This window comes from Silurus meridionalis, chromosome 21 (assembly GCF_014805685.1).
Source record: "Silurus meridionalis isolate SWU-2019-XX chromosome 21, ASM1480568v1, whole genome shotgun sequence".
Classification (NCBI taxonomy): domain Eukaryota; kingdom Metazoa; phylum Chordata; class Actinopteri; order Siluriformes; family Siluridae; genus Silurus; species Silurus meridionalis.
In genome coordinates this window covers 11368777-11391021 of record NC_060904.1, presented here as the reverse complement: position 1 = coordinate 11391021, position 22245 = coordinate 11368777, and the positions used below count along the sequence as shown (strand labels likewise).

The 22245-nt window shown below is 36.9% G+C and overlaps 2 protein-coding genes across 3 annotated transcripts; one reads left to right on the top strand and one right to left on the bottom strand.

Annotated features, from left to right (window-relative positions):
• Positions 1-453: 453 nt before the first annotated feature.
• On the bottom strand, positions 454-7396 carry LOC124403766 (NIPA-like protein 2). 2 transcript variants are annotated; one of them, XM_046877509.1, is made up of 12 exons: positions 7297-7375; positions 7013-7079; positions 4548-4616; positions 4300-4468; positions 3093-3152; positions 2816-2937; positions 2483-2579; positions 2253-2391; positions 2002-2090; positions 1162-1225; positions 966-1060; positions 454-884 (listed from the first exon to the last, which is right to left on the bottom strand). In XM_046877509.1, exons 2-12 carry the CDS (start codon positions 7016-7018, stop codon positions 778-780), a joined length of 1017 nt encoding a protein of 338 aa, XP_046733465.1. In that variant the 5' UTR covers positions 7019-7079; positions 7297-7375; the 3' UTR covers positions 454-777. The 2 variants fall into 2 exon arrangements, with proteins under 2 accessions (XP_046733465.1, XP_046733464.1); XM_046877508.1 differs by lacking the exon at positions 7013-7079 and having other exon boundaries at positions 7297-7396.
• An 8696-nt stretch (positions 7397-16092) lies between these two features.
• LOC124403705 (potassium voltage-gated channel subfamily S member 2-like) lies at positions 16093-19644 on the top strand. Its single transcript, XM_046877416.1, has one exon. It carries the CDS (start codon positions 16694-16696, stop codon positions 18221-18223), a length of 1530 nt encoding a protein of 509 aa, XP_046733372.1. The 5' UTR covers positions 16093-16693; the 3' UTR covers positions 18224-19644.
• Positions 19645-22245: the final 2601 nt, after the last annotated feature.

Below are 22245 nucleotides of genomic sequence, written 5' to 3'. Positions count from 1 at the left end.
TGAAATGTGTTGATGCCATGCAATTTGAAATCAACTTATTTTTCCCTTAAAATAATACATTTTCTCAGTTTAAACATTTGATATTTCATCTATGTTGTATTCTGAATAAAATATTAAAATTTTAAACTTCAACATCATTGCATTCTGTTTTTATTCACAATTTGTAGTGTCCCAAATTTTTTGGAATCGGGTTTGTAGAAGAAAATGCAGAATTGAAATGTTAATTCTAATTAAATTACTCTCAGTTACAAGGGCCTTACATAACAACTTATTATTTAATTTTTTTTTTATTGTGTGAATTTACGATTATTCTAAAAAATAAAGCCCCATTTGTTCACTGTGGTTCAATCATTTGTACTGATAGTGTTCCAACATTTCAGCAAAACCCAGGCAAGCATTCTTTATACTACAATCATTTATTACAGAATAAATCAAAATGTAAAAAAACACCCTTTCTATAAATTAAAAGAATTCTATTAATATATAAATATTATTTTTAATTAAATTGGCTCATTACAGTTTCGTTTCATATATCTTACAAATATCATTGAGCTTTTTATACTCAGAACTGACAGAGAAACAGTACTGATCCAGATGCTCTACAGGCATTTTGAAATTCATGCAAATAAAGACAGCCAGTTCTAATTTATTGCTTCTTTATGAAGTTTGATGCATGCGCATGCAGCCCACATTTGTTATTCAGACATATAACACACCAGACTTTTCTGTCTCACACATACACACACTTCACTCTGCACACTAGAACATTAGGTAGATTTAAATGTCATCCTGCTGTATTCCAGTGTTGCACACAAGTTTGGAAGCCAGACCTCCAAATTTATTGTCCTTTGTCTCTGGCTGTATATTAGCAGTGCTGTTCTTACCTGGAAAACACAGAACACTTACTGTAGAGCACTTGTTACATTGGAGCTAAATGGATTTTTGCTATTTTTTAATAAACATACCTGAGCTTTGACCCATAGAGATAATGACACTGTCCATTTTTATTTTTGGTCTCTTTCTAGCAATCAGAAACACTCCCGTAAATGCTAACAAACACCTATTAATTATCAAGAACAACATCCATAGTCAGCACAGGAAAATCTTGTCCTCTATATAATGTGCAAAGTATTCACCTGCAATGTATAATTCAATGCTTACCCAATCACAAACATGAGGATGTATATAATTGATAAACCATAAAACTCTTCATAAAATAAAATACCTAAAAAGAAACATATTATATATCAGTTTTGTTTTACTCTTAAATAACAATTAAATAACCAAACACTTAAATGAAATTGTATTGAACACAATGACGAATATACACAAAGAAAATTACCAAAGGAGAATGAAGAATTAGCCACAATGTGAATCTAAAGATGTTTTTTAAAGATAGAATATAGATGATTGACATGTCTGGTGTCATAGTTCATTTAAGTGTTCCAAATTATTTCAGATCAGTTTCTTTGTGCATATATAAACACAATAACTGGCCAGTTGAACTAAACTGAGTTTCAAACAGATGCAGTGGTAAAGGAACTGTGTTCTGAACAACAAGTGGTCGGAATGCTCATATATTTCAAGAGAAAATGTCAAGGAATGCCTGGAACTGAGCCACATGTATTGTAAACATGTATTATATTGTAAAGGTTATTTGCAACTAGCAACTTTTCAGGTCCATTTAAAGTATTGACAATGATTTATTTAAAACGTATATGTTAAAATCTTTAGTGAATATATAAGTAATGTTTCAGGAATTGTTCATTCAGTGTTTTCTGTTTTTCTAGTTTGAGGATATCTGGCCAATTACACTATACTACAAAAGTTTATACTTACACTTATACTATTCAATGCTAGTGACTGCTTTGTACTTTATAAGAAACATACTGAACTCAATATAAGTTTGTTGGCATAAAGTTTTGATAATGTTCTATACAATACAACTCTTGTACAAAATTATGTTGATTAATTCAAAATTCAAAATATAATTTGTAGTACCTGCTATTACAGCACTGGCTGTGAAAAAAACAAAATTAATAGGAACAATTTCTGTGGCATCAAACATCTTCATTGCTTCATTGAGAAATCTGTCAAGAAGAGGAAAATAATTGATTATCACAGTCACAATTTCAAACATATTTCCAGAATTAATTATTTTAATTCTAATTATTTAGTCACATGACTAAGCCAATACATTTGTGGCTATAATTTAGTATATAAAAGAACTGAAAATATTCTTGCATGCTCACTTAATCTGGAAGACACATGAGACTATCATGATGATAAACATGATGTAGAAGATGGGGTAAGTGAGCTGTAAATGGCTCCCACGGACTGTCTCTGTGATCATTCCAGACACAGCTTTTACAGAAATCACAGTCACAGAAGCTGAAATACACACATTTTTCCAAAATGCTGTTTTTAAATCAATGTTGGACCCCAATTGTTTATTGACTATATGAGATGTGCATACTCTTACCCAGCAAAGCCACCAGAAGCATGACAACAACAATGTGTTTTAAGTTCCTGCATTTGTACAGGTAGAGCAGGATACAAAACAGAACCACTTCAGAAAACTAGAGGAGAGATTAACAAATACAATTTACTAGAAAACACTGTAGTAACAGTAGTAACAAATTGTCAATATGTACATGGCTATAACATCATAGTCTTACTGTCACGTCACATATAATAACTACAAAAAAACATACCCGTTTTCAATGTTTGTCAAAATTAACAATGCAATAACTGTGCTTACGTTTCTAAAACTAACAGATTGTTGTGATATTTGCAACCAGTTAAAGAGACATACAAAGTAGACGAGGAACTGCACACTGATGAGGCAGCGCTCCACCATGTTGGCTGTGACATGGGGGGCAGAGTGTGGGGCAAAGGTCACCAGCAGGTATGTACCAGTTAGAGCAAGAACACCCCCTATGGAAAAGACAAAGACACTGGACATATGGACCACTGTAGAGTCACTTTTTTGAAGCCCTGAAATTTGTTTTATGTCACAATTTTTTTATGTAGAATTGCTTACAAATAATATCTCCCTTACATTATTATTGAATCATGATATAAGATCTTACCAAGTAGATCAGAGGCTCGTAACATCTCTTTCAGGAAAACCACTGAGATTACAGCACTGGCTGAGAGAGAGAGAGAGAGAGAGAGAGAGAGAGAGAGAATAGGTTATTGTCGTTAATTGTCTACCGCATATTGGAGCTAAAACTACACTTTGATTGTTAATTTGAGAGTATATACTCACTATGTGTTACAGCACTAATCTGGAAGAGTGGCAGCAGCAGCGTTCAAAGTGGATTGTTTATCCCTTACAGTGACGCTATTATTTATCTGAGATAATTTATTTTTGTATTTTTCTTTGCGAATCTTTGCCTCTATTTTGCCTCAATACTGGTATTGTTGATTTTATGAAGAGCACAGCTGTAATTCAGCATCTTAATATACCGAAGACCTTGGCTCTGCTTCTCTTTTTCTGGTGTGCTTTCAAGGGAATTTTTGTCTTTTTTTGTCAATTTTAACAAACCTATCCTAACTATCCTAAAACCACCCAGGTGCTAGCAAGCTTGCTTTTAGCTAACAGTAAAGTTTTATTAAACTCTTGTGTCCCAATACTTTCATCCCTATAGTGCCTTCTTCTTCTTCTTCTTTCGGCTGCTCCCATTAGGGGTCGCCACAGCGGATCATCTGTCTCCATACCACCCTGTCCTCTACATCTGCCTCTTTTACACCAACTACCTGCATGTCTTCCCTCACCACATCCATGAACCTCCTCCTTTGCCTACCTCTTTTCCTCCTACCTGGTGGCTCCATCCTCAGCATTTTTCTACCAATATAATTCATGTCCCTCCTCTGCACATGTCCAAACCATCTCAATCTCGCCTCCCTCACCTTGTCACCAAAACATCCTACATGCGCTGTCCCTCTAATAAACACATTTCTAATCTTATCCATCCTCGTCACTCCCAACGAAAACCATAACATCTTCAGCTCTGCTACCTCCAGCTCCACCTCCTGTCTTTTACTCAATGCCACTGTCTCTAATCTAATCACTGTCTCATCCCTATAGTGTACACACACAATTTCTTTTTCTTGCATTTGGTCATTGGTAGGTAGAGCACTATATAAATAACATTTAAAGGAATTAACTTGAAGCTCACAAAATCAGTGTGAGAAAGGAGGAATAAAATAATCAAGCTTGTGCTAGTGTGCTAGTGGGCCAACAGTTCTGCCGGCATTTCAGTGCTATTTGCTGAGAGAAGCATCAGGGCTTACCAACGACAGACACACTACCAAGAGGAGCAATCAGGGCAGCTGGTGCAAATCCATATGCAGCAAAGTTACCAAGTTCACCAAGCCCCATGAGTAGAATCCCATACCACCACAGAGGACTGGTGTAATATGGCTTGGTGCCTTGCTCCGATTGGCGTGTGTGGGTGTATTTCTATAGAAAGAGAAGCAGTAAGTAGCAGTCAGATACTAGCAGTTATCTGCTAGAATCTTTTCACATTAGATACACTGACCTGAATGTTCAATGAAATACTGATGAGGAGATTGCCACATATTGCGATGATAATCCCTAGAACAAATATCTAAAAATACACAACACATGCATTAATTACATTGACCCTGTATTCACAGAAGCGGATGAAATAGCAATTCAAGGATTAGCAGAAAAACTAAGCACTATGTTCAGCCCAGGCAAGTAAAAGATACAAATTAGTATGTTTAGGATTGCGGCCATTATTCCCTTAGGCAAGCTATAGTAAAAAAATTGTACACTCAAAAAAATTTGTATGCAGTTGCATATAAAGCTTTAAATGTAAGAAAAAACAGGCCGGCAGACAATAAACCAGGAAACCTGAATGTTCATAAATAAACCAGGAAACCTAAAAGTCCATAAATAAACCAGGAAACCTAAAAGTCCATAAACAAACACACAAATGCTTATGTTAGTTACAGAACACTGTAGAACAATGACCAGAGCATCATATACCCTCAGTTGGTTTGCCTGCAGCCCATAGTTTATCCTGCTGCAATCTCTTAATCACAGGTAAGCGACACACACATACCTGGCCAGCCACATGATATAAAAGAAGTGGTTTATCAGACCAGACTACCTTCTGCTGTTGCTTCATGACCAGTTCTGATGCTCACATGCCCATTGTAGGTGCTCAGGTGTCAGTATATGCACTTTAACTAATCTGACAGACTAGCCTTTGGCACCCATGGCTTGCCACCACTTACAGTAACTGGTGGGGCTTGTACTATTTTTGGTAGTCATTAAATAATGCATACTAGGAACACCACACAAAGACCTGCTGTTTTAGAGATACTGTGGCCCAATGAAATAGGCATTAGAATTTACAGAACACAGAACATATTTTTTAGAAATAAGGTGTAATCTGTGGAAAATGGTGTTTGTCATGAATTCCTGCATTTGCATACTTAGTGCACACTAACTAGAAAATTGATTTTTTCTTTGCAGCCCTATTGCATTAGTATGACTTCAGAATTATATACAGATACAGCAGAGATTTCGCTGGAGTCCAGTAGAACTTAATCGTGCATGGCTCTGCAAATCCAAATAGTTTTGGATCTACTGGATCCAGTTGATTGTTCTATACCATTTATAATGAATTTAACAGCTTAGTAAAAAGAAAAACAGAGGAGAAGGTATACAGCTGATGAATGCCACTAGAAAAGTTTGCAGGATCACAATGTAATAAAGATATTTGTAAAAGTCTAACACTAGCCAAGACAACTGTAGATTCACCCCTGCTTTAAGATTGAATACACGGAATACAGTGGTGACCAATAAGAGAAAGAATACATATAAGGAGCCTGTTAGTTCTGTCTGAGAGTTGGAGGAATCCTATCCAGACCCCTCATTGGATTCTATTATGATGATGTGGTGTAACCACTAACATTGTCTGTACACTGCCACAAACAATTAATTAAATACAGAGAGCAAATAACAGAATAAAAAACCCCAAAGATAAGAATGCCAGATTTTTGTGTTTTTACATACATTTCTTGTGGTGGAGAAGAAGACAAAGAAGAAGATAGACATGAGAAGTGAATGAAAGAAAGGAAACATGCTTAAAATGACAGCAAAGACGTAATCATGCCAACTCTCCAACCCACATCATGTCTGCAGAAAAAGGTCACTCTAGTCACAACACCCTCAGCTCAATAGCCAGAGTCAAAAGAGCAACAAAATCTCCACCAAATGCAGCCAAATGACACAGACTGATTGACGGATAACATTTCAAAAGATGAGCCAACATAACACAAGTCCTAACTCTGACCTTTACTTTACTTTGCCTTTAAACAAAAATGGCAGTCTGCTAATAGAGCTCCAGCTAAACCGAGGCCTGTTAATTATAAGAAAAGAGGAAATACTACAAAAACATTCTAAAGACATAATTAAGTGGACAAAAAGTAATTACTGTCTAGCATAATCTCGATATTTGTCTTGTATGTCTTAATTAAAAGTTGACATTATTTAAACAACAGACAACACTATTAAAAAGTAGTTCCACAAATACTTTGATAACGGAAAATTACATAAATGAGAAAGTCATAGTTAAAATAAATGTACTTTCATAAAGATATCTTCCAAAACTTGATCATGAGTACACTGAATGTGGTAGATTGTGTATTTGGGTTAGTACTGTTGGTGGTTATGTTAGTTTAATGAGAGATTAATGGCAAAATGTTTTAGTCCAGTTAATGAAAGTCTTCATTAGATGCATTTCAGAGACTATAGTTTGGCTATATTTCATTTCTGTCTAAGAGGACGCTTTAAATTTAGTTTAATTTAGTATGGGCCTGTAAAATACATTTTGTCTGTAATTAGTAAATAAATTTTTTCATCAGATTAGATGGTCTGAGTTTTGATTAGGTTTGTAGAATGTAAGCTAAATTTTGACTGTTACTAGACACAGCTGTTTGACTGGTAGTTTAAATTGTGACTCCCGTTTACCTCCATGTTGAATATTCAGGTGTAGGTCCCAAGATGCATAAGAAGAAAATAAATCTTTGTCTATGCACTGTTTTGTAAATGAAAGTAACAGTAAACATACATTAAAGAAAACGACTGCAATGTAATGTACGAGGCTTCGCTGTAATTAATGTTAGATTATATACAATGTTGGCTGAAATGAAAAGATGTTAAACTACACAGCACACAACCAATCAGCAAACTAATCACACTGATGTTCATACTAAATTCAAGTTATTGTAATTGTATTAAAATTACAAAACTACCTTAGCTGATTCTTTGCACCAGGATGCATACGGTTTTGCTGCTGTGACTGTTCTAGCTGTCCTCAACAGAGTGAAATGCATGCATGTACAAACTGAGTCTTTGTGCATGAATGGACAATAGAGATCTGTGCCTCTGCAGGACTTGAGGTTAAGGAACGAGGGGAGAAGGGGGGGTTATGTGGTAGGCTGAAGCTTGTGGATGGGGGGTTGGCCATTAACTTCCATGACACTGGAGCTATTATTTCAGTGCTTCATCCTGTGCCTACCACTATACTTACAGTGTGTGTGGGTGTGGGTGTGTGTGTATGTACATGTGTATGTACATTCAGAAGCAAGTTAGAATGCAAGAAACAAAAATACACTTTTTACAATCAGTACAAACCAATTCTGAATGGCACAGTTTCACAATATTACCAACTTGCAAGTTCAGTAATTTATTTTACAATGTTTTTATTATTATTATTATTAATATTATTAATGGTTGTTGTTGTTGTTGTTGTTGTTGTTATTATTATTATTATTATTAGTAGTAGTAGTAGTAGCAGTGGAAGTAGTATTCTACTTCTTTTTATGATAAAAATGAGAATTTTAAATAAATAATAAATAACAAATAAACAACAAGAACAATTATGTTTATGTAAGTAATGCTATAAATAAAACGTGATTGTGTATGCTGATATTGGAGAAAAAAATTTATTAAATAAATGACAGAATTCTTTGACGTGACCCTATACAAAATGTAATTAATTTGACCAAAGATCATTGGTTTATGGTAAAGTCGGTTAAACCATGTCTTTATATTATTATTATGATGTATATATTATACAAATTGATTGTGTTAAATGCTAACTACCTTGTTTTTTTTCTTATTAATATCAGATTTAATCAGCTTTCAGTGTGGACTGGTTGAAGTGCTAATGTCTGTTTGGCTGTGATCATGCAGTAGTAGATGTTTTTACACCTTTTATACAGATTTTATTAAGAATTTCAAAATGATATGATATTCAGGTCAAAGAGTTTTAAAGAATGAGTCACAAGAGAGATAAATCTGGTTATCTACCGGAATATGCTCTCAAGCAAACTAAATATTTAATCCAGTTATACATATTTAAAAGCTTTGATATTTAGTACAAAAAATATACACAATACCATTCATTACATGATGGATGATTGTCTCAAAGCAGCTTAACAGAATGTAGGAATTATAGAACACATATCACTTATATTTAAATGTATGTGTTTTTATCCTTGATGATAGATACAACACAACTCCTCCATGACAGATCTTTTAAATGTTTAATAATTGAGAAACAGAACATGTAGAATGTTTGAGTTTATGTTTGTCTGTTGTGAGGCCTAGGATTCATGCTTCAAATGACTCTGTCTCCTGCAGATGTGTTGCTACAGATGGAGTGTTATATCCTGTTGTCTTGTTGGGTACAGAGAGTATTGAGTGTTCCCTGTGGGAATTCCCTGTCACAGCCACTTTCTGGCAAGAGGTTTCAGTTTGGTGGGGCAGGAGATACAATGTCTCTCCAGATCGGGACCTTGAACTGTATGGCAAGGTCCACCAGGGGGAGTGCCACACTGTGGACTACCATCCCTGTAACTATATTAGGTGCTGTGTTGTTTGTGCCTTTGGTAATAGAGCACCAAACTAAATCTACAGGCATTATTTCAAACCTTAATGAATAAACAGGCAAGGGTGGAAAGGCCAGGTAATGGAAGAAAAGTTAGAGAAAGAATAGATTTTAAGGCCTTCAATAAAAGTTTGAAGGCTTGGACTTACAACATCTCTGATTTATCTTTACATGAATATAAACTTTCTGTGCTTAATTGTTTTCTCTGGTTAAGACTACTGATGATTGTTATGCTTTACTGGTTCGAAACTGTGGTTAATATGATTTAAGAATAGAGGTATGATAAAGAGGCATATATTTAGTCCTGCTTGTTTGGGTCTGAATAGCCTAATCTGCAGAGATCTGTTGTCAACTTGTATTTTCGATCCCCTGCCTAAAAGTTTCTTCAAGCGGATTATTCCAGAAGTAATTTAACCTATTTCAAAACTAATAAACTCTTCCATCAGCACTGGTTATTTACCTAAATCCATCAAACTGGCAGTTATCAACCCCCAATTAAGAAACCTGACCTTGACACTTGTCAAATGTCCAACTATAGGCCAATATCAAACATCCCCTTTATCTCCAAGATTCTAGAAAAGTTTGTAGCACAGCAGTTATTCTCACATATATTTAGGAATACATTTATGATATTTATCAGTCAGGATTTAGGCCTCATCATAGCACAGAGACAGCGTTAGTTAAAGTGGTAAATTACCTTTTTATTGGCAGCTTTTGACACCATTGATCAAACTATCCTCCTTGCTAGACTAAGGAATGTTGTTGGAATAAAGGGAACAGCTCTCTCCTAGCTTAGGTCTTATTTGACTGATCAGTTTCTTGGTGTAAATGGTGAGTTCTCCACACTCTCTGAGATAAAGTTTGGTGTTCTGCAAGGATCTGTCTTAGGCCCACTGCTTTTCTCTTATATATATATATCTTATATATCTTATTTATGCTGCCTCTGGGTTAAATTATACATAAACATGGTATTCGCTTCCATTGCTATGCTGATGATACACAGTTGTTTATTTCAAAATGTTGAGGACTGTGTAAATTACATTAGACAGGTGATGCTTGATAACTTCCTTCTGCGTAACTCGGATAAGACGGAAGTACTTTTACTAGGACCACATTCAGCTGGAAGTAAACTTTCCGATTACGTAGCATCTCTAAATAGTTTCTCTCTCGGTGTGTACAGCAGTCAAAAACCTAGGTGCGATCATTGAACCTAGTCTTTCCTTTGAGGCTCATATGTATAATATTACCAAAATCGCCTTATTTCACCTTAAAAATATTGATCAAATTTGAAATATGATGTCATCTAAGGATGCAGAAAAACTAGTTCATGCTTTAGTTACATATAGATTAACTTCTGTAATGCTTTACTGTCTGGGTGTTCGAGTAAGTGCATAAATAAGCTTCAGTTAGTTCAGAATGCAGCAGCAAGTGTTCTTACTAGAAAATATGACCACATCACCTCTGTTTTAAGTCTACACTTGTTTCCCATTAAATCTCGCATTGATTATAAAATACTACTACTGATGTATAAAGCACTTAACGGTCTCGTGCCACAGTATCTGAGTAAACCAATGTACCAGTGTACCAATATGATCAGCCTGATGTATACAAAGCTGCAGCCTATTTGTTGGTATCTCAAATAATGAAGACTACAGCAGTGGGTAGATCTTTCTCTTATAAAGCCCCACAGTTATGGAACAGCCTTCCAATCAGTGTTCGGGACTTAGACAGTCTCAGTGTTCCAGTCGAGGCTAAAAGCATATTTATTTAGTCGTCTTTTACCAGTAGGTCTTTTCTTAGGTAAAGGAGCAGATCTGGAAGGATCATGGATATAGAGTGTTCGGGAACTGGGATATTTGTATGATGTCCTCCCCTCACTCTCACATGTTCACTCAGGTTTGTTCACGGTGGTGTAGTGGGCTGTCTCTTATCCCAGAGATCACTCATGGTTGTGTTACCTTCTGAATCTCCATTTTAGTTATGCTGCCATAGCGAGTCTTGCCAGAGTCCCCAACTGCAGTGTCCCTAACTTTCATACAACAATAAGTATACTTAATAATCCATATCCTTCTCTCCCTTCTCTCCCTTCTCTCTCTCTCTCTCTCTCTCTCTCTCTCTCTCTCTCTCTCTCTCTCTTTCTAAGTCCAGTTAAACATGCTCCTGAGGTTTCAGTGCCCACTGTTCCCGGCCCTTTCTTCTCCTTGGATCTGCCCAATTCTACCCAGCCTGCCTCTGGATGGTGTTCTCTTCAAAGGGAGGCCACTCTGTGCAACTGGGGAACACCCTAGGAAACCATGAAATTGTTGAATAAGAACAGGAACTCTAAAGATTTGGATTTGAACTGTAGTTAATGTCAACAGTCTGCTACACTGACTCAGGACTTCTGATCACCATCACTGCACACCTCAACATCGTTTATCTGTAAAAAATGGACATTCAGTGTGACCCAGATGAGGATGGATCCCTCTTGAGTCTGGTTCCTCTCAAGGTTTCTTTCTTATGCCATCTCGGGGAGTTTTTCCTTGCCACAGTCGCCACCGGCTCACTCATCAGGGACAAACTTACACTTAAAAGAACAACTTATTCATTCTTTGTGTTAAACTGCTTTGAAACCATCTTCATTGTTAAAAGTGCTAACAAATAGAAATTGTAAATTGAAAAAAATTAATTGAATTGAATTGAATTGAATTGTTGGAATGGAGTCTGGTTGTTCATGCTGCTGTAGTGAATTATTTTGAACTGCCTGCAAAAGGTCCAAAGCATGTGTTTACACTTACTATCCAGTAGTTTAAGTTATGTAATAGGCTTGCCTACCAAACAGATTGAATAATCTGTTATTACTTCTTGACCTTCTGGTTAATACACTTGTCTTGCATGAGCAATAAAGACATGACATGACTGTGCTGTTTGGATGGCAAAAGTATGAATATGAATGAAGTATGATTACCTGTTCTGTTTGTTTTCAAGTCCAATTTCAGCCATGTACCATAATTCCTTATTGATTATTAGTGCCATAATCACTACTGGGTATGTCCTCCTGGATGCTAATGCTAAATAGGCCATCAAAGATCTTGGGGCTAGCATTAGCAAACAGACAAACAGAATATCCACATAGTGCCTTTATTATTGCTGGTGATTTCATCATACCAACTTTTGGTCTGAATGCATTTCTCCATTCCATTCTCTTTTTATAGCATCTGTCTACTAAACAAACGTATTTTACTGTGGTTTACTAAGTTCAAATGCTTGTTTTCAATGTTTGTATATTTAATTTATGCATATATAATTTAATTATTATACAAAATTAAATTAATTATATGTTCTAGATGCTTATATCTTTACAACTGAACAAAATGTCTTTGTATTTCTTTAAACATTCTTCAAAATAGTCAAAACAATGTTGTATCATATTTTATATTAGTTTTTAGCATTTATATTTGTCACCATGCACCATTTATTTACGTACCTGCGATATCACCAACAATTAATGGATTAAATACAATGCATGACCACCTTATATTATGGCTTTTGTCATGTTTTTGAGTCTGTGAGTGAAAAGAAATCACCATTGCATATACTCTTTACACAACATACAAGGTTTCTGTGACTGCACAAAAGATGTGATATGGGCATGCTCTTCAGTTTCTGTTCTGGCTGTCTGTTTGCTAAGAATACAATCATAACATTTATCAACAACGCACTGCAGTGATTCACATTGTACATGCTTAGCATCACAATATGTTAACTTTGCTTTGGAGTCAGATTTAATAACCCTGAGAAAGCTGGTGCTAACCCCGTTTCTAAATTATCCTGAAATGTTCATTTACCCAGTGGAACAATGCATAAAAGAATGCAAATACTGGTCAAGAGCTTAATTTAATCCTCAATACAAACTTTTTTAATAAAAAGATTAAAGATTTAATTGTCATATGTATAGGAAAGTGTCTGTTACACCATACAATGAAATTCTTACTCTGTGAATCCTCCAAGCAGCTGATTAAATACATTAAAATGTTCTTATAAACACAATGAAATTTGACAGTTCTAGATGGGGAAAAAGACAGTGTTTATTATCTAATCTTCAGCTGTTTTTTATAAACCTGTGGCTATGATTGCCTCAAAATCCTGTTTTTTGCTGACATCTTCTGGTGACACCTACAATTTTGAGATTTTGTGAAGGCTGAGATTATTTCCATTTATCAAAGTAGCGAAGGATTGTAGAGTTACATTATCCTAACTGACAGTTTGAACTAACCTGTCTATTTTCCTCTCTGAATCCCTGACAGCGTTTCCACCCATAGAATTGTTGCTCACACCATCTCCATCACACATAATCTCTTGATACTGTTATGTGTGTGGAAATCCCAGCTGATCAGCAGTCTTGGAAATACTCAAACCAGCCCATGTAATGCCAACTGCATATGCTAGGTTAAAGTCACAATGATCCTAACTTTTACAAGATGAAGATTTTGTATCTGCCAGAGTTTATGCTTGGTGCTGCTGCCACATTGTTGCTGCTGAAATGAGTACGTGTACAGGTGATCCTTTGACCCTTTAATGCACAAGCTAAGCAAATCTCTTCTAATGCACAACACAGGTCTAAAATGACCCATATTTATTTCATGCATGACTGGGCATTTTTCATGTTTTATCTTTTGAAATTAATTGATTTGAGCATTTAATATTCCATTAATTATAATTTCCATGATCCATAGATATTCAGAAATATCTTGTTTTCAGTGAACACAAATTATTTTTGGCTGGGCAGATCCTGCACCTCTTCCTTTTCAATTGACCCTCCTGTCTGATGTCCTCCTGTAGCCGAGTAGTGATTGCATTTTGTTTTTTATCCCACATCTTCCCATATTGCCACTGTAATATGGTTTTGAAGGTGGGCATGCCCTCCAAGTTCTTCTTCATATGTGTCATGACAAGCTCTTTGACCAGTTCCTTGATGAATATGCATTGGTCATGTAACCCTCCATGTAATCAGGGTGTTGTGCTGTGTAGTTGGTCTAGCATTCATGTTGGCAACATCCAGCACATTGTACCATAACACCATTGGCCACCTCCATGTTGTCCACTTACATGAGTCAAGTCAAGTCAAGTTTATTTCTATAGTGCTTTTCACAACAGACATTGTCTCAAAGCAGCTTTACAGAATTTAACAGTTAAGGTAAATGGTGTGCATTTATCCCTGATTAGCATCCATGGCAACAGTGGCAAGGAAAAACTCCCTTAGATGTTATTAGGAAGAAACCTTGAGAGGAACCAGACTCGAAAGGGAAACCCATCCTTATTTGGGTGACATCAAGAGTGTGATTATAAATCTTAAAACAATACAGAACACTGGCGAGAGAACTAACATGAGCACTGGAATGTAAGATTTTGAGTAATGTTCTTGTTTAACATGAGTAGGTGCAAACCAATTGCCTAGTACTGGATTATTTCTTGTTTCTTCTTAACACTGTTGTCATTCACAACAGCCTTTTTCTTCTTTGGCATAAATCTTATAATGGTCATATTGCTATAGAATCAAAATTCTGAGCTATGAATTTCTCTCAATTTGAATCCTTCATGAATGGTGATAACTCCAGCTTGGTCTGGCAATGAGTCCCCACAATGGACAGATTGCAGCACATCCATGAACAGCTCTTGCAAAGGCACATCCCAGCTCTTGTCAACACCTGCAAGAAGGGTAAAATCAATAAAGGCCATGAATTTCTCTGTCAATGCGTCTTCACTCTTCTTGATGCTGCTACTCTTTGTCCCTCTAATTTGGTACATTTCAAAACCTCCTCAATGATGTTGTCACTGATGTACATATCTCAGGCATCTTTCGGTGAAATAGCTGTTGAACTGGGTGCAGGTCCTGGGCAGCTCCTCAGGATGTGGAGGTTTCTTGTTCTGCTTTAATTGTGAGGATGCTTGCTCCAGGAAAAACCCATTTTTCTCAATCTATTGGACTAGATTTGAGTTTCTTCTTCAAAAAACTTATCAGACAAGGTTCCAATGTCATCAGGTGAGTCTACTTCATCAAGAAGAGCTGGATTTACACCCACAACTTCAGAGTGACCCTGTGGTATATAGTCTAGGTCAGGGGTGTCTAATCTTTTCCACAAAGGGTCGGTGTGGGTGCAGGTTTTCATTCCAACCAAGCCACGCCAGATTTCGCCTGTTTAGATTTTTATTTTCAATGGACTATCAGGTGTGTCCCTTGTGTGGTTGGAATTAAATCTTAAACCCACACTGGCCCTGATTGGACTCCAGTGGTCTAGGTCATCAGCATCAGATATTTTAGACTCCGACTAGGACTAAGAATTGCCTCATTTTCCTCATTCTGTTATTCATGCAGAATCTCTACAACCATGTGCGGCAGTAGATTTATTTCCGAGGTAAACTTGTTCCTATTTGCAAAAATGAGCAAATATCAGAGCTTCCTATATGGATCATTTTAACCCATTTGTGTCAAATTGACATATGAATACAAAAACTGTGTTTGATTATAAAAAAAAATAGAGGAAAAATAAACATCATTTGTGTGAATCGAAAACAAGATATTTAACGAATAGCTGGAATAATAAATAATAAAATACATTTCTTTCAATGATTTGAACACTCAGCCATGATTGAAATAAACATAGGGAAAAATACAGGTCATTTTAAACCCATGTAGTGCATTAGAAGGGTAGTGACACGGAAATAAAATGTATGCAAAAAGCAAGAAAAGAAAAATAATAATAAAGATTTGTAATGATCAAAAACACACGAATTGAGGAATACCTGGAACACTGAATAATAATATTCATTTCTTGCAAGGTCACTTTAAACCCATGTGCAAGAGTAAAGCAGACAGTAAGAGTATAATGATTGCATGCAATGATTTGAATGTAGGCTGAACAGGAGCATTTTCACATTAAATCAAACACATTTCCTTGGAAATAAGTTATGCTTAAAGCTGTTCTTGTGTTTTGATGCATGCAAAACAATTGCCGGATTGAATAGTAAAGTTGAAGATCTGAGCACATCTAGTGATTTAAAAAATGAATGATGAAGTAGAGAAAGTTATTAATTAATCAAAATGGTCACACCCCCCACAGTTACTTCTTCAGAGAGAGAGAGAGAGAGAGAGAGAGAAGGAGGGAGGGAGGGGAGAGAGAAATAGTTATTTAGAATGCCACTGTTACAATAGCAGGGATGAGCAATATTTTCTCTCGTTGTCGTCATAAGCAGCAGCTCGCGCACCCCTGGAGCGGTTGGAGTGGATCTGTCCCTTTCAGAAGAGCAACACGGCATGCAGCTAGCAGTGTCTTCCTCCTCCTCAGACAAAGAAATCATTCTTTCTTTGTCGTTTTCTTTCGTGCGCATTAAGAAATCAGCTGTATAAGGAGAAGGTTTGATGATTTGGAGACGGTGCTGCGGGAAGGAAACCCCTCACCGCGTCTCACACTATTCGAACAGACATCGATTCGTCTGGAGGGCGTCAAGCGAAAGGTCTGGGAGCTGCTCTGTCAATCCCAAATCTCAACTTGTTACAATCACTCGGTTTTTACTGCAATCGAAGCGAGGAGCGTTTCACGCAGTGAGTTGATCGATCGCTTAAACACTCGGGACAATGACGCGTGTTATATCGTCGGATGGCATTTTAAAGGGCTCAACCATTCGTTCAATGTGTCAAACATCCAGGCAGTGTTTTTTGTTCTAAACCCGTTGAAATGCTCAGCTCTTTAATGAGTTTTTACAACTCTCAGCTCTGAATGCGTTCAGGCTTGAATTGTCTCACAAAAGCCCGCATGATTTCTGGAAAGGATTTTGATCATTGCAATCGTCAGTCTTACGTCGAGCTCCAAGACATGACTGCACCTACCCTGAATGATTTCCATGTATTTAATGCAGAGAATAGCGCCATACGGATAAATGTAGGAGGCTTGAAGAGGAGACTGCTCTCTAGCATACTGTCTCGGTTCCCTGAGACGCGACTTGCCCGTCTGCTGCGATGTGAGTCGAAAGAATCCATCCTGGAACTGTGTGATGATTACGATGATGCTGAGAGGGAGTTCTACTTTGATCGAAACCCTGCACTTTTCCCTTATGTTTTAAATTTCTATAACACGGGCCGCTTACATGTTATGGAAGAGCTCTGCATCTTTTCATTTACTCAAGAAATCGAATATTGGGGGATCAACGACTTTTTCATTGACTCCTGTTGCAGCAGCACCTACCACTGCAGAAAAATGGAGCCCTACCAGGAGGAGTGGGAGGACAAAAGTGACGAGGGCAGCACTACATCTTCTTTTGACGAGATTCTAGTATTCTATAGTGATGCCACCAAGTTTGACAAGCAGCCATTTGGGAGAATGAGGAGGAAAATTTGGCTGATGTTGGATAATCCTGGATACTCACTATCCAGCCGGGTAATTAGTATCTTCTCTATCCTGGTTGTGCTGGGCTCCATAGCCACAATGTGCATGAACAGCATGAGTGATTTTGCCATAGTGGACAGTGAAGGGCTGCTTCAGGAAGACCCCCGCTTTGAGACAGTGGAACATTTTGGAATAGGCTGGTTCACATTCGAACTGGTTGTCCGGTTCGTTGTTGCACCAGACCTACTTCGTTTCTTTGAGCACCCATTAAATATTATAGACTTGGTGTCCATTCTACCATTTTATCTCACTCTACTGATTAATCTGGTGGCTGAGAGGCGCCCCACACTGGAGAACCTGGGGCGTGTAGCACAAGTCCTGAGATTGATGCGGATCTTCAGAATCCTGAAATTGGCGCGTCACTCTACAGGCCTGAGATCACTTGGAGCAACACTGAAAAACAGCTACAGGGAAGTGGGTTTGCTACTGCTCTATTTAGCAGTGGGGGTATCATTTTTTTCTGTGATGGCCTATACCATTGAGAAGGAGGAAAATGATGGACTGACTACTATCCCAGCCTGCTGGTGGTGGGCAACAGTCAGCATGACTACAGTGGGCTATGGAGATGTAGTCCCAGGGTCTATTGCAGGAAAACTGACTGCCTCTGCTTGCATTCTTGCCGGCATTTTGGTAGTTGTGCTGCCCATCACACTCATTTTCAACAAATTCTCTTTGTTTTATAAGAGGCAGAAACAGTTGGAGATCGCCATGAGGAGCTGTGACTTCAATGGGGACATTAAGGAAGTACCTTCAGTAAACTTGAGAAACTATTATGCACATAAAGTGAAGTCTTTAATGGCCAGCCTGTCCAACATGAGTCGCAGTTTTCCTAGTGACCACAGCTTGAATAGCTCACTGCAATAGCTCACAGAGATTGATAGCACTCTCATACAGTGGGTATGGTGCAATCAGAATACACATTCAAATAAGGTGCATCTTGTAGTTAAGTTCTATCCTACCAGCAAAGCCCACTAACCTGCTGTTGACTGTATTTCGTGAGTTTAAATGTGTGTAGTGATCCTCTGCCTTATAATAATTACGTACAATGTGTTGAAAAATATCCCCCAACCAATCAATAACATCTCATTAAAACAGACAGTGTATCCACTTGCTAAATGACATTATCCCCATTCAGGTTTCAGGATGTGATTTATAGAAAAAAATTGTGTGTGTATGTCTGTTGGAGTTCTGTACTTGAACGCTGTTACAGCAACACATCAAAGCTTAATGAGTGTTGCCTGTTCCTGTCAACACCTCATATTTTACTGTTGATTATATGTTGTAAAACATGGTGGAATATAATCCTATTACAAGTGTTTGTTATGAAGATTTACAGTGGAAGTGCAGTTGTTGTAGGACTAAGTATAAAATGTTATTACAATCATTCATTGCTTTTTTATGACCTGGAAATAGGCTAAGTTATAGGTTAAATTTATTATTTAACTGATTGACTTAAATATTTGACTCCAATATAGAATTAAAGATCAGACTCCAATTTATAATCATTGTTAACTAAATTATCTGACCAAATTTAATTAACTAGAGTAACTTAATGTAACCGATTCTAAACAATATCTTATTAGTTAGTTCTGGAATTATCCTAACATTAAATTATACATTTAATTTAAAGTATTTACTGGAAATTGACATTACAGATCACAGATGTATATACATTTATGAAATATTTGTTCTGTTAGCTCAGAGTTTTGTACTCACAGGCAAGTCTTACAATTCATGTTGTCAGTGCTCTGTAATAATTGTGTAAAATACCAGTAATCTCATTAACATTTTTCAGTCATCTCTGAATATGCATGTAAAATGTAAATACCTTTCAACAAGAACTCACTTAAAACTAGATCGAAACCAGACTAGAAGAGTTTTCTCTTCCCCAAAATCTTTCTTCCCCCACGATTAATCTCATAATCTGTTTAGAATTCATAAACCAGAGTGGCAAATGTGACCAATATAATGCATTTTATGACAGGATAGACACCCAGCCTATTAAACTCATTCCAAGTTCAATGCTAATTTAAATTCTGAAATTAAAAACCATATACTGTGAATGTTATTTTGTAAACTTGTCTGATACTTTTGCTGTGACAAAGTTGTTTACCACAAAATATGAATTGAATGAAAAATGCAGCCTGAGGAATATTTTGGTTAAACACAACCAGGTAACCAGGTTTTTTCCATGTGGTCTTTCACTCTTACATTCCTGACTCTGACCAGCCCAAAATCAACATTGCTTCATTTTAAACATAAAACAATAAATGATGTCATTTGTCTTTTGTTTTCTGCTCTGTTGTACCTCACTGATGCTGACTCTGAGATTTGATTGGGCATTAAAAGGGTGTCAGAAGCTTGCTTTGTATGAGGCTGCATAGTGCCCATACTGACCCCTGACTTCGAAATGCCTAGAATAGACATGTGGCATCAGAACGGTAGTAGAGTTCTGGTAGGTTGGGTGAATGTGTTGTTTAGGGAATGAGATGGTACCAGCATACACTATGGGATGGAGGCAAATTGGTGAAGACAGTTTGATGCTCTGGGCATCAAGGGTCCTAACATTAATGGATGCTACTTTGACACATAAAACCTACCTAAAAACATTTGCAGACTTCTTTACGGTTATTATTCCATAATCGCAGTGGTCTGTTTTAGCACAGTGCAACACTGCCACACTAAAGTTTTTCAGGAATTAACAAACAAGATAAAAATGTGTTGAGTTCACATATGTGTGATGTGCTTGGACAAACAAGCCCCATAGATGAAGGTCTTGCCTTGCAACTTACAGAACTTAAAGTATCTTGGTGCCTGTTACTACAGCATACCTTTAGAGTCCATGCTACATCTCAGATGTGTTTTGGTTTCAAAAATAGAACCTACACAATGTTAGGCACATGGTTTTAATGCTTTAGTGGACCAATATATACAGGATGTTACATATCCTGCCTGGCCAAAAAAGACAGGCACATTTTGTTCATGAGCTTTGATTATGCTTATTTTGGATGGGAGAGTCAAACCAGTGCAACACATCCAATAGGTTTAAGTTTATGACTCCATGGTGGCCAGTTTTTGTGTGGAAATTATTCCTCAAGTTTACTGAAACATACTTTCACAATTTGAGCACAATCAATCTTTGCATTATCATTCGGAATTTGCCTCTGCCATTAGGGAAGAAAAGATTGATGGGATAACCTATATAGGTCTGATGACCAAGTAAATATTAGTCCCAATGCACGTGACATTCAGGGAACGTTTCACTTTGTGTAATAACCTTAACTGATTGCCACAAATTGGCTGTCAGTCTACTGAAATCTACATGAAAGAGCTGATTAGACTTAGTTTTTATACTATTTTGTGTGTATTTATCTTTTTTACAACAGCTGGTGGTGCTGTTGCACTCTGTTCCACAAAAGTCCTTTTATGCACTACTTTTACTCACACAGTCAAATGACGTGCTGTAGAAACTTATTTCTCTAATCACACCACACATGGTCACACCATTTCTCTATTAATTCTTAAAAAAACTCATTATCTTCAACATATAAACAACATATTATTCCACAGCACACTGGTTGTTCAGTAGTAAGCTCTCTCTCTCTCTCTCTCTCTCTCTCTCTCTCTCTCTCTCTCTCTCTCTCTCTATCTATCTATCTATCTATCTATCTATCTATCTATCTATCTATCTATCTATCTATCATCTCAAAGCAGCTTTACACAAATAATAAAGAATGAATACGTTTGTACCCTGTAATTGTAAGTTTGTCTCTAATGAGCGAGCTAGTGGCAACTGTGGCAAGGAAAAACTCCCTTAAGTTCTTGAGTAGAACCAGACTCATTCAGAAGCGGGCTGCAGGATGAATCGGACCGGGAACTTGACCGAGAGAGAGCTACAGGGAGAGAAAATGGGAGAGAAGAGCAGTGACATGGAGATACAAATATGGATTATTAAGTATCCTTATTGTTGTATAAATGTTAAAGAAACTGTGCAGACTGTGGCAAAACTCGCTATGGTAGCATAGTAGAAGGTAACACAGACATCAGGGATCTCTGGCATAAGAGACAGCCTGCCACACCACCGTCAACAAACCTGAGTGAACGTGTAAGAGTGAAGGGACAACAGCATTCAAATATACTAATTCACTGAAACACTCTATATCTGTGATCATTCAGAGCTGCTAGTTTACCTAAGAAATATATTCTCACAAAAGGCTTGACTAAATAAATGTTTTCAACCTCGACTTCAACACTAAGACTGTCTGAGTCCTGAAAACTAATAGAAAGCTCTGCCACCTGCTGTTGTCTTTATTATCAACTTTAGTACCAACAAATAACCTGCACCTTTTGATCTATGTAGGCATGATCAGAAGTTTGCTCAGATACTGTGGCGCAAGACTTTTCAGTGCTTTGTAAATCAGTAGTAGTACTTTGTAACCAATGCAAGATTTAATGGGGAGACAGTGTAGTCTGTCATATATTCTAGATCTGGTAAGGACTCTTACTGCAACATTATAGACTAACTGAAGCTTATTTATGCACTTACTAGAAAATCCAGACAGTAAAGTATTACAGTAGTCTAATCTAGATGTAACAAAACTAGTTATTCTGCATCCTGTAACAACATTTTGGCAATATTTCTAAGGTGAAAGAAGGCAATTCTGGTAATGTTATTCACATGAGCCTCAAAGAAAAAAACAGAGTCAATAATCACACCAAGGTTTTAGACTGTTGTACACACTGAGACGCGAAGACCATCCATAGATACTATTCAATTCAATTCAATTCATTTTATTTGTGTAGCGCTCTTAACAATGAACATTGTCTCAAAGCAGCTTTACACAGATAATGTGGTGATAAAAAATGAATATGTTCTGTATAAGTAA